The 16002-nt window shown below is 38.3% G+C and overlaps 2 protein-coding genes across 3 annotated transcripts in view; one reads left to right on the top strand and one right to left on the bottom strand.

Annotated features, from left to right (window-relative positions):
- Positions 1-14058, bottom strand: part of LOC132879931 (desmoglein-2-like protein) — a 123315-nt gene extending 109257 nt beyond the window's left edge. Inside the window, exons 1-3 of one of the 2 annotated variants that reach the window (XM_060913758.1) lie at positions 13971-14058; positions 13548-13673; positions 1597-1722 (exon numbers count right to left, since the gene is read on the bottom strand). In XM_060913758.1, coding sequence (XP_060769741.1) covers positions 1597-1722; positions 13548-13673; positions 13971-14018 — 300 coding nt within the window. In that variant the 5' untranslated portion in view covers positions 14019-14058. Of the gene's footprint in view, positions 1-1596; positions 1723-2023; positions 2120-13547; positions 13674-13970 lie in introns of those variants that run through there. The other variant, XM_060913767.1, reaches the window with a different exon arrangement.
- Positions 1-16002, top strand: part of LOC132880299 (desmoglein-2-like protein) — a 352687-nt gene that overhangs the window by 263313 nt on the left and 73372 nt on the right. The window lies entirely within an intron of this gene.

Genomic DNA, 16002 nt, shown 5'->3' with positions numbered 1-16002 from the left:
GAAAGGAACTAGGGCTCATGACATCTGTGACAAACTAATATGGTGCAGTACTTTCTTGAAAATAAATCGGTGCAGCAAACTTTTTCAATCCTCAAACTTACAAAGCCTTATATTAAATGAGCTCTGTAACACATTGTTGTTAAAAGCAGAGTTCCTATAAACAGAGACATACCCGATCGTATAAAATTATGTAATGTTATTTAAGGAAAAAACTTCCCTGCCAACAGACATGACCAGTATCATATCATCTAGTTATAACTATTTTTGTAAATAAAATCCTAGAAATATTTTGTCATTTGCAATCAACCATTTTAATACTAAACTTGCTGTCGGTGTCAAAGTCGAAACAATTATTTCATGATGAACCTGAATCCAACTTCCTTGATGTCCGTGTACTTGGCGATTCTTCACAGCAAGTCGACTAAATGTAAATAAACTATAATTAAACTTGTAGACTACGATTTGATCAGCTCGAGACATTTGGACCAGTGCTGAGCACAAATAACAACAAAACAGAAGTAACCAGACAATTATCATGTACATAAACATAAGGCCAAATCCTTGTTTGAGGCTCTTAATATTTGGTAACAAACAATTACCACAAATTCTGAAAAATGGGTAAAATTCCCCATTTTAAATTCAATTGTGACCAGCTCACTTTTTATATTTAAATCTTACTTTGAAAATCCAAACTCTGATCTAAAGTCTAAACTGAGCCTGTGAGTACAAAAGGAGGAACTCCATTATTCATAACAGCATTAAAACAAAAAAAAAAGCGATTGAAGTTACTCTAATTTTCTTGCACCTGTAAACGATTTATTGTCAGAATTGCAATACAACCTGGATGCACTTTAATGTTTCCCTTCATGTGCAATTAATTTGTGCTTGCAGCGCTGGCACAAATTATGACTCTCACTGAGGATCTTTGTACATTACTCTTCCTCTTATTATTATTATTCTCGTATGATTTTTTAGGACACTATTTCTCCCTCAGTTTTCAATCAGTCATCACCAAATTTCACATGAAGAATACCTCTGGGCTGGATTATGTTGCTATGCCTTTCAGTGGAGATCTGGATCACCAAACCGGAATGATCCATGCAAAATGGTATTTTTTTCAATCACTAATAATTGTTAATTTTCATGATTAAAAAAAAAATGTTTAGGGTGGCGGGGTGCAACTTTTTGTCACTAAGTATCATGTCTCTTACCGTTCCGAATCTATAGGGTATGGTGACCTGACATTCCGGTTTGTAACAGCTAGTGCAAAGAACTGTGACTTGAGGCACAGTCTGTATCTAGTTTTACCTTTACTTTATCTTCATGATAAGTAAAAATGTGATGTCATGTATTAACTAGAAGTGCACTCGGTAGAGTGCATACTTCTGTCAAGCCACAGATCTGGATTTGCATCAAAATTAAATCAATTGTTCCTTTGCCCATGGCCCACCTTTCCTCAAAATTTCATCAAAATCTATTTTGAAATACCACTTCTATTTGAGGTATGTTGGAAACGGACAAAGAAACAAACAAGCAAACAAACTGAGGCAAAAACATAACCTCCAAGAAAGTTGTCTTATTAATATAAATGCTCACTTTCATAATGAATTCTTGATTGGTATAATCCACATTCTCCATCAGCTTCTTTGGAGGGGTGAACCATTCTCTTTTCTGTCGACGTAGCGTTTGCAGTTCTCCTTTATCAGCTTGAACCCAGATTACCTATTTATGCACAAATACAAATCACACATTCGTAATCATATCCATAAAAAATAAGAACATCAAAATAATCAAACAAACAAACAAACAAAGAAAAATTAATATTTTTAATGGAAAAATTAAATATAATAAATAATTAAAAAAAGGGAAAATTAATGTAATGTTGTGGTTGCTGGGGAATTCCAGCCAAGCATTTACCAAAAAGGAAATTTCCGAAGAGTTTTACATGACTAACATTATAACACTAATGATAATGAGAGACATAAAATCCCTTTTCATCCCCAGAATGATGTGAAATACTTACAGTAGTACAAAATGTGGTTATTAAAAAGTAGGTTAGAAACATTGCCATAAAAACAGTAATCCACAAAAGTAGCAGGACGTGCGTGTGTATGTGTGTATGTGTGAGAGTGTGTGAGTGCTGCAACTGGCACTCCCTGCTTTACACACTGAAAATGGGTGGCACCTGAGCGCAGCTTCATCATGCCATTGGCTGCTGCAGGGAGGGAGTTGCACTGTTGTAGCTATCTGAGAGTTTCTCAGTCCTGCTGCTACAATACTCTACAGTGCACAAGAGTGTTTTTCCTTACAGAAAAATCATGTACATTTTTCGTTTATATTTATAACATGATTATGTAAGTAACATGAGGTCATGTAAAAAAAAAAAAAAACACATGTGAAAGCACATTTTTTAGTAACATGTTCCCTGGCCAGAAATTGAACAGTGGGGTGGGCCTGGGGAAAACTGAGTGGGTAAAGATTTAAAAAGAAATGCCAAATGCCAGCAGTCACTGGAAAGAGCTTAAATGGTTGCAGAAAGTGTTTAACGTCAGCCTGATTTTGACAATATTGTTCCTTTTCTGCGACATGTTCCTTCATGGCCATGTAATCTGATCCTGGCATAAGCCTACTTGTGGCCCAATTCACTTCAGTTCACAACACATTGTATTGTCATCACAAATGTCAGTTGTTTCCTGTAGTTACAGCTCGAGCAGATAAAATCAACACATTTCAGGACCTTCACCAAACTTTAGGCTTAACATGAACACAACAAAGAAGCTTTCACAAAATGCACCGAGTTGTGCAGAATAATAAATTTCAACGAAATCTGGCAGCTGAGCAGATCACATCAATGAAATTAAATCCTGCTGTTTTATAATGCTGTTAAGCTAACTCAAATGGATTGGCTTTTTTTTTTTTGCAACTTTTCTTATTAAATCTTACTAGTGGCAGCTTAATTGTTAATATTTGCAGGCCTATCATGTCAAACCTAACTTTTTTTTAATGAATTCAAAACATAATGCTACCCATAGTTATATAGGATTAGGATGTTCAACTGTGAGGGAACATCTACAAATCACAATTATTTATTTATTTTTATTTATTTATTATTATTTTAGCTGTGTTTAATTTCAGCGAAGATTTCTTATCTGTAAGGAGAACCATTATAATAGTCTGTCTGATTAAATTCATGTTTATTCATGTTTATTCATGTTTAACAGAAGATATAGCCAGAACAGCTCTGTGCCGCATCAGATTTATTAAATCATCTAATTTACACATAACTCTACAGCAAAACAACAACACTGACAGGTTAGCAAGTGAACATAACTTGATACTTATTTTCCGATTATTTCCTATCATAATTACAATAAATCAAAAGTAAAATTAAACTTATTTCTAGATTTTTTTACTCATTTCAAGCAGTTAATTTGTCTTGTGCTTTTAGCATAAAAAATTGGTAATTTTAAGCATTTAGTTCTTGCAAACATATCTACCAAAAAAGTAAGAAAACATATAGCTTGAAATTAATTAAATGCCTAGAAATATCACAAGTTTAATAATCTTATATTTGGTTTATTGTAATCTAGTAATAGAAAGTACGAGATAAAAGTGACTATATTCAAAATATTTTTATTGGTAAGATTTGCAGGGAAGCCCTCGTATTCTGACTGACTGAAAAGGAAACCAGGCCTATTTTAATTCCTATGATAAAAGATACACAACCACAATGTTTAAAGTGTTTTATTGCGATTTAAAAAATGACTGTTTTGAATTCCAACATGTATTCCTAAATGAACTGCAGTTTTGCTCTTCAAATTTCAGATGAGTGTGATTTCCACTCTGACAGTGCAAGAGACAGAAACTGGATAATGTTTCATTTTATTATATCCCCTGACAATAGTGTATATGAGTGACAGGTGGGAAAAGTATGGTGTGGCTGAGAGGTAAATGAACGCTTTATTGAACTAGCCTGCTACACAGCTGCACATTGCACAGAAAAGTTTACACTGGTTGCTGAGCAAGGTCAATCATAATGATGCTTAAATTTACTACTCTGGGAGAGCTCTTTTTTGATTATGCCCCCTGGCCTGACTTTAGTCGGCAGGAGCATCATGATTTCACTATGTCCGTCCATCTGTCCATCCAGAACGCTCACACAACAGTTAAAATTGACCTACGTGCACCAAATTTAATTTTGGGGTCTATCTGGGGATGACATAGCACGAGTTCGAACGGCGGCGAGATTGACCTACATTTGACCTACTTTTCACTGGGTCAGAAGTCGGGAAATATGAACTCACATAACTTTTTGGGTGTTGATATTGAAGCTCAGCCACCAAATACGGTTTGTAGGTTTGCCTAGGGAACTTTTGGGGTGTTGTTATCCATCCACACCCACCAAAGGTGATTCAAGATTCATGCAACTTTAAACTGGGTCATAGATTTGAAAATATGAACTTGCATAACTTTTTAGTGAATCAAACTGGATGTGACCCACAGACATTCAGGAAATTTTCCAAAAGCAACAATCACATTCTCTATCAAACTGCTCAGCCAGGGGCATCTTTGCTCCATTGGACACACATCTAGTTTTGTGATGAATGAAGAAAACTGCAGTGTAATATACCTCACTAAAATGTGCTTTTTTTGATGGGCCAGCCCTCCAATTGTGTGGGCTTCCCCTGTACACTGTAAAAACTGGGATATGGGTTAATTAATATTCTCATCTCATCTCATTATCTCTAGCCACTTTAACCTGTTCTACAGGGTTGCAGGCAAGCTGGAGCCTATCCCAGCTGAATATGGGTGAAAGGCGGGGTACACCCTGGACAAGTTGCCAGGTCATCACAGGGCTTAATTAATATTTAATTAATAAATAATAGTCTCATCTCATCTCATTATCTCTAGCCGCTTTATCCTTCTACAGGGTCGCAGGCAAGCTGGAGCCTATCCCAGCTGACTACGGGCGAAAGGCGGGGTACACCCTGGACAAGTTGCCAGGTCATCACAGGGCTTAATTAATATTTAATTAATAGTAATAATAAAAAAGACTTCATGCAGTTTGGAATCACATTCAGCTGAATTCAACCAACTTGAATGATTTAATAATTGGATTTTACTCAGTTTTTGCTTGAATAAAATCAGCTGTGAAGAAATGTGTAGAATTTAATTGCATTTTAATGTGAAAGTCAAAGATACAGGAAATCGATCAATTTTATTCATTGAAAGGTATTTACTTTTAATCACTTTACACTTCTGGTCAAGGCAATTGATGTCAAGTCGCCAGGTCATCACAGGGCTGACACATAGACACAGACAACCATTCACACTCACATTCACACCTATGGTCAATTTATGGCCCTTTTCCACTACCCTTTTTCAGCTCACTTCAGCTCGCTTCAGCTCACTTCAGCCCGACACGGCTCGCGTTTCGACTACCAAAAACCAGCACGACTCAGCTCGTTTCAGCCCTGCTTAGCCCCTAAAACTCGCACCGTTTTGGAGTGGGGCTGAAGCGAGCCAAACCGTGCCGACTGAGGTTGGGGGCGTGAGCAGACACTCCCCTGTGCACTGATTGGTGAGGAGGCGTGTCCTCACATGCCCACACACGCCCCGCGAGCGCGCTGGGATCTGTAAACACCACAAACCCGGAAGAAGAATAATTATGAATTACGAGAATTTCTGAAGCCTTATGCGCCTCGCCTCATCTATACGCTCTTGCCAGTATCTGTCCGCGTTGTCGGTGACAACAAGCCACAGCACCGAGACCAGCAACACTAACGACTCCATGTCCTCCATGTTTATTGTTTACTATTCGGGTCGTGAGGCTACCGCTTCAAAGATCACTGAATCAGTGACATACAGAGCATCGTGGACGAGTTCGCGGAGCGCAAGGCTCGTCGTATGCCCTTCAAATAATGCGCGCAGTAGGCTATTAATGTTTTATTATGAGCCATGTACAGTATGTCGCCGAATGTTTTTTTTGTTTCTGAGTTACATGTTCGTTTGAAGGACTTAATGTACAAAATAACATAGTTGCACCCCGGAGTGTTGAAATTGGTAAACACAGTGCATTCAGTGAGGTTTGCACTGCCCTCCTTTTATTTCTGACTCTTCCTGTCAGCGTTGCAACCTCTGAGCGCTCATTCGTATGCCCTTCAAATAATGTGCGCAGTATAGGCTATTGATGTTTTATTATGAGCCATGTACAGTATCCTAATGTTTTTTGTTTCTGAGTTACATGTTCGTTTGAAGGACTTGATGTACTAAATAACATAGTTGCACCCCGTAGTGTTGAAATTGGTAAACACCGCAGTTGCGGACATTTTGTAGCCTAAAATGATGTTATGATAAGCTTTAATAAAGGGCCCGGTCATTTGCCCCGCCCCCGGCCCGGCTCTGACTTGTTCCGCCACTGTCACTGATGTCACTGTTTGCGCTGCTTAACGGCATCACATGACGTCCACCCACTTTCGCTAACTCCACCCAATGTGTCCACCCACTTCCAGCCAGCACGGTTCAGCGCGGTTGTAGTCGAAATGCAACTCCAACAGCCCCGCTCAGCTCGACTCAGCTCGACTCGGCACGGCACGGCTCAGCCGCGTTTGTAGTGGAAAAGCGGCATTAGTCACCAGTTAACCTAACCCCCATGTCTTTGGACTGTGGGGGAAACCAGAGCACCCGGAGGAAACCCACGCGGACACGGGGAGAACATGCAAACTCTGCACAGAAAGGCCCCCGTCGGCCACGGGGCTCGAACCCGAACCTTCTTGCTGTGAGATGACAGCGCTAACCACTACACCACCATGCCGCCCACATTGTTTTGTGTTACTGTTCATTTAATGTGCTAACTTTACTGTGCTGTCAATCAAAATTAAGCTCTGTTGTGATTCGAGCCCAGTCTGTGTTGTTTTTTTATTCAGCTACAAGCATGGGAAAGACTGAAGAGGTGGTTGGCTTGGTGTCACAGTTTGATGTGACTTTCTGAAGTGTAATGTTGTAGACCGTATCTGATGCTTTTTTATCATACAATCTAATCTACTCTTACCAGCTTTCCTGCCCCCCCACCCCCCTAACAAGCTACCGCAGAGTGAGGTGAGTAATTACAGTGGTGTTTGAAAGTTTGTGAACCCTTTAGAATTTTCTATATTTCTGCATAAATATGACCTAAAACAACATCAAATTTTCACACAAGTCTTAAAAGTAGATAAAGAGAACCCAGTTAAACAAATGAGACAAAAATATTATACTTGGTCATTTATTTATTGAGGAAAATGATCCAATATTACATATCTGGGAGTGGCAAAAGTATGTGAACCTCTCGGATTAACAGTTAATTTGAAGGTGAAATTAGAGTCAGATGTTTTCAATCAATGGGATGACAATCAGGTGTGAATGGGCACCCTGTTTTATTTAAAGAACAGGAATCTATCAAAGTCTGATCTTAACAACACATGTTTGTGGAAGTGTATCATGGCACAAACAAAGGAGATTTCTGAGGACCTCAGAAAAAGCACTGTCGATGCTCCTCAGGCTGGAAAAGGTTGCAAAACCATCTGTACGGAGTTTGGAATCCACCAATCCACAGTCAGACAGATTGTTTACAAATGGAGGGAATTCAAGACCATTGTTAGCCTCCCCAGGAGTGGTCGACCAACAAAGATCACTCCAAGAGCAAGGCAGTGCAATAGTCGGTGGGGTCACAAAGGACCCCAGGGTAATTTCTAAGCAACTGAAGGCCTCTCTCACATCTCAGTTCCTCAACATCTGAATTGGACATTCTGCCCACCAACTTTTTTAAGTCTGTTTTTCACCTCATAATTATCGATGTGCTTCAGATCATAAATACATCCCTAGAGACTGGCATTTTTCCTGTGTCCCTGAAAAAAGCCATTGTAAAGCCCCTACTTAAAAAGAATAACCTGGATGCTTCAGTATTGAACAAATACAGGCCAATATCAAATCTACCATTCATCGGGAAAATCCTTGAAAAAATTGTCTTCAATCAATTAACTGCCTTCTTGATATCAAATAGCTGCTTTGATAACTTTCAGTCAGGATTTCGTGCCAAACACAGCACCGAAACAGCGCTGATTAAAGTTATAAATGACATACGTTTTAATACTGATGCAGGCAAAACATTGGTCCTGGTGTTACTGGACCTCAGTGCAGCTTTTGATACTGTTGATCACAACATACTGCTATATCGACTTGAACACTGGGTTCATTCAGTGTTCATTCAGCTGTGAAGAAATGTGTAGAATTTAATTGCATTTTAATGTGAAAGTCAAAGATACAGGAAATCGATCAATTTTATTCATTGAAAGGTATTTACTTTTAATCACTTTACACTTCTCATCTCATCTCATTATCTTTAGCCGCTTTATCCTTCTACAGGGTCGCAGGCAAGCTGGAGCCTATCCCAGCTGACTACGGGCGAAAGGCGGGGTACACCCTGGACAAGTCGCCAGGTCATCACAGGGCTGACACATAGACACAGACAACCATTCACGCTCACATTCACACCTACGGTCAATTTAGTCACCAGTTAACCTAACCTCCATGTCTTTGGACTGTGGGGGAAACCAGAGCACCCGGAGGAAACCCACGCGGACACGGGGAGAACATGCAAACTTTGCACAGAAAGGCCCCCGTCAGCCACGGGGCTCGAACCTGAACCTTCTTGCTGTGAGATGACAGCGCTAACCACTACACCACCATGCCGCCCACATTGTTTTGTGTTACTGTTCATTTAATGTGCTAACTTTACTGTGCTGTCAATCAAAATTAAGCTCTGTTGTGATTCGAGCCCAGTCTGTGTTGTTTTTTTATTCAGCTACAAGCATGGGAAAGACTGAAGAGGTGGTTGGCTTGGTGTCACAGTTTGATGTGACTTTCTGAAGTATAATGTTGTAGACCGTATCTGATGCTCTTTTATCATACAATCTAATCTACTCTTACCAGCTTTCCTGTCCCCCCATCCCCCTAACAAGCTACCGCAGAGTGAGGTGAGTAATTACAGTGGTGTTTGAAAGTTTGTGAACCCTTTAGAATTTTCTATATTTCTGCATAAATATGACCTAAAACAACATCAAATTTTCATACAAGTCCTAAAAGTAGATAAAGAGAACCCAGTTAAACAAATGAGACAAAAATATTATACTTGGTCATTTATTTATTGAGGAAAACGAACCAATATTACATATCTGTGAGTGGCAAAAGTATGTGAACCTCTAGGGTTAGCAGTAAATTTGAAGGTGAAATTAGAGTCAGGTGTGAGTGGGCACCCTGTTTTATTTAAAGAACAGGGATCTATCAAAGTCTGATCTTCACAACACATGTTTGTGGGAGTGTATCATGGTACAAACAAAGGAGATTTCTGAGGAGATTTCTGAGAAAAAGTGTTGTTGATGCTCATCAGGCTGGAAAAGGTTACAAAACCATCTCTAAAGAGTTTGCACTCTACCAATCCACAGTCAGACAGACTGTGTACAAATGGAGGAAATTCAAGACTATTATTACCCTCCCCAGGAGTGGTTGACCAACAAAGATGACTCCAAGAACAAGACATGTAATAGTTGGCGAGGTCACAAAGGACCCCAGGGTAACTTCTAAGCAACTGAAGGCCTCTCTCACATTGGCTAATGTTAATGTTCATGAGTTCACCATCAGGACAACACTGAACAACAATGGTGTGCATGGCAGGGTTGCAAGGAGGAAGCCACTGCTCTCCAAAAAGAACATTGCTGCTTGTCTGCAGTTTGCTAAAGATCATGTGTACAAGCCAGAAGGCTATGGGAAAAATGTTTTGTGGCTGGATGAGACCAAAATAGAACTTTTTGGTTAAAATGAGAAGCGGTATGATTGGAGAAAGGAAAACACTGCATTCCAGCATAAGAACCTTTTCCCATCTGTGAAACATGGTGGTGGTAGTATCATGGTTTGGGCCTGTTTTGCTGCATCTGGGCCAGGACGGCTTGCCATCATTGATGGAACAATGAATTCTGAATTATACCAGTGAATTCTAAAGGAAAACGTCAGGGCATCTGTCTATGAACTGAATCCCAAGAGAAGGTGGGTCATGCAGCAAGACAACAACCCTAAGCACACAAGTCGTTCTATCAAAGAATGGTTAAAGAAGAATAAAGTTAATGTTTTGGAATGGCCAAGTCAAAGTCCTGACCTTAATCCGATTGAAATGTTGTGGAAGGTCCTGAAGTGAGCAGTTCATGTGAGGAAACCCACCAACATCCCAGAGTTGGAGCTGTTCTGTACGGAGGAATGGGCTAAAATTCCGCCAAGCCTTTGTACAGGACTGATCAACAGTTACCGGAAACGTTTAGTTGCAGTTATTGCTGCACAAGGGGATCACACCAGATACTGAAAGCAAAGGTTCACATACTTTTGCCACTCACATATGTCATATTGGATCATTTTCCTCAATAAATAAATGACCAAGGATAATATTTTTGTCTCATTTGTTTAACTGGGTTCTCTTTATCTACTTTTAGGACTGGTGTGAAAATCTGATGTTTTAGGTCATATTTATGCAGAAATATAGAAAATTCTAAAGCGTTCGCAAACTTTCAAGCACCACTGTAACTTACAGTGTGCAATTTTGCCCCGCTCTTTAGTGCACTGGTATGATTTTTGGGACTCACATTTAGGCCAAATAAGCAATATTTGTTCCCCAATTAGAAATTGCAGTGCTTTCCTCACAAATAGACAGCTCTTTTTTTTTTTTGGGCACATTCTGATGCTATCAGACAATCACACGAGCTTGAGGCCATTTGTGCACAAGCAATTACTGCCAGGATTTGTATTTTTTTGCATTAAAACACCTGATTTAGGGACAAAGTCAGCTAAACATTTTTGTGGAGAGACATCCTGTATTTGACGATTATATGCACTCCCACTGAATTTCATCTGAATTTCCATCTACATATTTACCACGTATGTCTGAACCCAAGTTTTCATAAGACCAAGAAAACTTTTTAGTAGAAAACATGCAACAATAACACAATACAGTTCCTCTCAACCATTTTTTTTCCATTTCATTTTTTTTTTTATTTGCTTGTTCTGACCCCTTTTCCTCATGGAATTCTCCAAAAAGACTCCACTGAAACAGTTTCTGTTCACCTCTTTAACGTTTGCCAAAATATGCAAAAGTTATATGTTCTGTGACAAGAAGGTCTGCAAAACAAAGGATGGCAAATTAAATACTAAAACACCATAACTGATCTTTAATAAAGCCACTACTGAATGTCCAAATTATTTTTTGTCTAATTTCGAACAATATCTCTCATCTCATCTCATTATCTCTAGCCGCTTTATCCTTCTACAGGGTCGCAGGCAAGCTGGAGCCTATCCCAGCTGACTAAGGGCGAAAGGCGGGGTACACCCTGGACAAGTCGCCAGGTCATCACAGGGCTGACACATAGACACAGACAACCATTCACACTCACATTCACACCTACGGTCAATTTAGAGTCACCAGTTAACCTAACCTGCATGTCTTTGGACTGTGGGGGAAACCGGAGCACCCGGAGGAAACCCACGCAGACAACATGCAAACTCTGCACAGAAAGGCCCTCGCTGGCCACGGGGCTCGAACCCGGACCTTCTTGCTGTGAGGTGACAGCGCTAACCACTACACCACCGTGCCGCCCTACAGAATGTTTTAATAAGCTAAATCAAACTGAAACTGGGTTTATATAAATGCCATGTTTCTTGTGTGAATGATTGTGAATGATTTTCAAATAACTAAATTCATGTCCAGATCAATGAGGCTCAATGATTTCGAAAGGAACTAGGGCTCATGACATCTGTGACAAACTAATATGGTGCAGTACTTTTTTGAAAATAAATCGGTGCAGCAAACTTTTTCAATCCTCAAACTTACAAAGCCTTATATTAAATGAGCTCTGTAACACATTGTTGTTAAAAGCAGAGTTCCTATAAACAGAGACATACCCGATCGTATAAAATTATGTAATGTTATTTAAGGAAAAACTTCCCTGCCAACAGACATGACCAGTATCATATCATCTAGTTATAACTATTTTTGTAAATAAAATCCTAGAAATATTTTGTCATTTGCAATCAACCATTTTAATACTAAACTTGCTGTCGGTGTCAAAGTCGAAACAATTATTTCATGATGAACCTGAATCCAACTTCCTTGATGTCCGTGTACTTGGCGATTCTTCACAGCAAGTCGACTAAATGTAAATAAACTATAATTAAACTTGTAGACTACGATTTGATCAGCTCGAGACATTTGGACCAGTGCTGAGCACAAATAACAACAAAACAGAAGTTACCAGACAATTATCATGTACATAAACATAAGGCCAAATCCTTGTTTGAGGCTCTTAATATTTGGTAACAAACAATTACCACAAATTCTGAAAAATGGGTAAAATTCCCCATTTTAAATTCAATTGTGACCAGCTCACTTTTTATATTTAAATCTTACTTTGAAAATCCAAACTCTGATCTAAAGTCTAAACTGAGCCTGTGAGTACAAAAGGAGGAACTCCATTATTCATAACAGCATTAAAACAAAAAAAAAAAGCGATTGAAGTTACTCTAATTTTCTTGCACCTGTAAACGATTTATTGTCAGAATTGCAATACAACCTGGATGCACTTTAATGTTTCCCTTCATGTGCAATTAATTCGTGCTTGCAGCGCTGGCACAAATTACGACTCTCACTGAGGATCTTTGTACATTAATCTCTTCTTCTTCTTCTTCTTCTTCTTCTTCTTCTTATTATTATTATTATTATTATTCTCGTATGATTTTTTTAGGACACTATTTCTCCCTCAGTTTTCAATCAGTCATCACCAAATTTCACATGAAGAATACCTCTGGGCTGGATTATGTTGCTATGCCTTTCAGTGGAGATCTGGATCACCAAACCGGAATGATCCATGCAAAATGGTATTTTTTTTCAATCACTAATAATTGTTAATTTTCATCTCATCTCATCTCATTATCTCAAGCCGCTTTATCCTTCTACAGGGTCGCAGGCAAGCTGGAGCCTATCCCAGCTGACTACGGGCGAAAGGCGGGGTACACCCTGGACAAGATTAAAAAAAAAAATGTTTAGGGTGGCGGGGTGCAACTTTTTGTCAGTAAGCATCATGTCTCTTACCGTTCCGAATCTATAGGGTATGGTGACCTGACATTCCGGTTTGTAACAGCTAGTGCAAAGAACTGTGACTTGAGGCACAGTCTGTATCTAGTTTTACCTTTACTTTATCTTCATGATAAGTAAAAATGTGATGTCATGTATTAACTAGAAGTGCACTCGGTAGAGTGCATACTTCTGTCAAGCCACAGATCTGGATTTGCATCAAAATTAAATCAATTGTTCCTTTGCCCATGGCCCACCTTTCCTCAAAATTTCATCAAAATCTATTTTGAAATACCACTTCTATTTGAGGTATGTTGGAAACGGACAAAGAAACAAACAAGCAAACAAACTGAGGCAAAAACATAACCTCCAAGAAAGTTGTCTTATTAATATAAATGCTCACTTTCATAATGAATTCTTGATTGGTATAATCCACATTCTCCATCAGCTTCTTTGGAGGGGTGAACCATTCTCTTTTCTGTCGACGGAGCGTTTGCAGTTCTCCTTTATCAGCTTGAACCCAGATTACCTATTTATGCACAAATACAAATCACACATTCGTAATCATATCCATAAAAAATAAGAACATCAAAATAATCAAACAAACAAACAAAGAAAAATTAATATTTTTAATGGAAAAATTAAATATAATAAATAATTTTTAAAAGGGAAAATTAATGTAATGTTGTGGTTGCTGGGGAATTCCAGCCAAGCATTTACCAAAAAGGAAATTTCCGAAGAGTTTTACATGACTAACATTATAACACTAATAATAATGAGAGACATAAAATCCTTTTTCATCCCCAGAATGATGTGAAATACTTACAGTAGTACAAAATGTGGTTATTAAAAAGTAGGTTAGAAACATTGCCATAAAAACAGTAATCCACAAAAGTAGCAGGACGTGCGTGTGTATGTGTGAGAGTGTGTGAGTGCTGCAACTGGCACTCCCTGCTTTACACACTGAAAATGGGTGGCACCTGAGCGCAGCTTCATCATGCCATTGGTTGCTGCAGGGAGGGAGTTGCACTGTTGTAGCTATCTGAGAGTTTCTCAGTCCTGCTGCTACAATACTCTACAGTGCACAAGAGTGTCTTTCCTTACAGAAAAATCATGTACATTTTTCGTTTATATTTATAACATGATTATGTAAGTAACATGAGCTCATGTAAAAAAAAAAAAAAAAAACACATGTGAAAGCACATTTTTTAGTAACATGTTCCCTGGCCAGAAATTGAACAGTGGGGTGGGCCTGGGGAAAACTGAGTGGGTAAAGATTTGAAAAGAAATGCCAAATGCCAGCAGTCACTGGAAAGAGCTTAAATGGTTGCAGAAAGTGTTCAACGTCAGCCTGATTTTGACAATTTTGTTCCTTTTCTGCGACATGTTCCTTCATGGCCATGATCGAGAATTTCTTGACCCTCCTTTCCAACGTCACTCAAGGATATGTATCACGATTGAACAGGGCCCAATTTGTAATTTATTGAAGGAATGATGACTGTGATTGCTGAAACTGACATGTAATCTGATCCTGGCATAAGCCTACTTGTGGCCCAATTCACTTCAGTTCACAACACATTGTATTGTCATCACAAATGTCAGTTGTTTCCTGTAGTTACAGCTCGAGCAGATAAAATCAACACATTTCAGGACCTTCACCAAACTTTAGGCTTAACATGAACACAACAAAGAAGCTTTCACAAAATGCACCGAGTTGTGCAGAATAATAAATTTCAACGAAATCTGGCAGCTGAGCAGATCACATCAATGAAATTAAATCCTGCTGTTTTATAATGCTGTTAAGCTAACTCAAATGGATTGGCTTTTTTTTTTGCAACTTTTCTTATTAAATCTTACTAGTGGCAGCTTAATTGTTAATATTTGCAGGCCTATCATGTCAAACCTAACTTTTTTTTAATGAATTCAAAACATAATGCTACCCATAGTTATATAGGATTAGGATGATAAACTGTGAGGGAACATCTACAAATCACAATTATTTATTTATTTTTATTTATTTATTATTATTTTAGCTGTGTTTAATTTCAGCGAAGATTTCTTATCTGTAAGGAGAACCATTATAATAGTCTGTCTGATTAAATTCATGTTTATTCATGTTTATTCATGTTTAACAGAAGATATAGCCAGAACAGCTCTGTGCCGCATCAGATTTATTAAATCATCTAATTTACACATAACTCTACAGCAAAACAACAACACTGACAGGTTAGCAAGTGAACATAACTTGATACTTATTTTCCGATTATTTCCTATCATAATTACAATAAATCAAAAGTAAAATTAAACTTATTTCTAGATTTTTTTACTCATTTCAAGCAGTTAATTTGTCTTGTGCTTTTAGCATAAAAAATTGGTAATTTTAAGCATTTAGTTCTTGCAAACATATCTACCAAAAAAGTAAGAAAACATATAGCTTGAAATTAATTAAATGCCTAGAAATATCACAAGTTTAATAATCTTATATTTGGTTTATTGTAATCTAGTAATAGAAAGTACGAGATAAAAGTGACTATATTCAAAATATTTTTATTGGTAAGATTTGCAGGGAAGCCCTCGTATTCTGACTGACTGAAAAGGAAACCAGGCCTATTTTAATTCCTATGATAAAAGATACACAACCACAATGTTTAAAGTGTTTTATTGCGATTTAAAAAATGACTGTTTTGAATTCCAACATGTATTCCTAAATGAACTGCAGTTTTGCTCTTCAAATTTCAGATGAGTGTGATTTCCACTCTGACAGTGCAAGAGACAGAAACTGGATAATGTTTCATTTTATTATATCCCCTGACAATAGTGTATATGAGTGACAGGTGGGAAAAGTATGGTGTGGCTGA

Source organism: Neoarius graeffei, chromosome 1 (assembly GCF_027579695.1).
Source record: "Neoarius graeffei isolate fNeoGra1 chromosome 1, fNeoGra1.pri, whole genome shotgun sequence".
NCBI classification, from domain to species: domain Eukaryota; kingdom Metazoa; phylum Chordata; class Actinopteri; order Siluriformes; family Ariidae; genus Neoarius; species Neoarius graeffei.
Note: the sequence above shows the minus strand (reverse complement) of the source record. Positions and strands in the feature narration are given on the sequence as shown.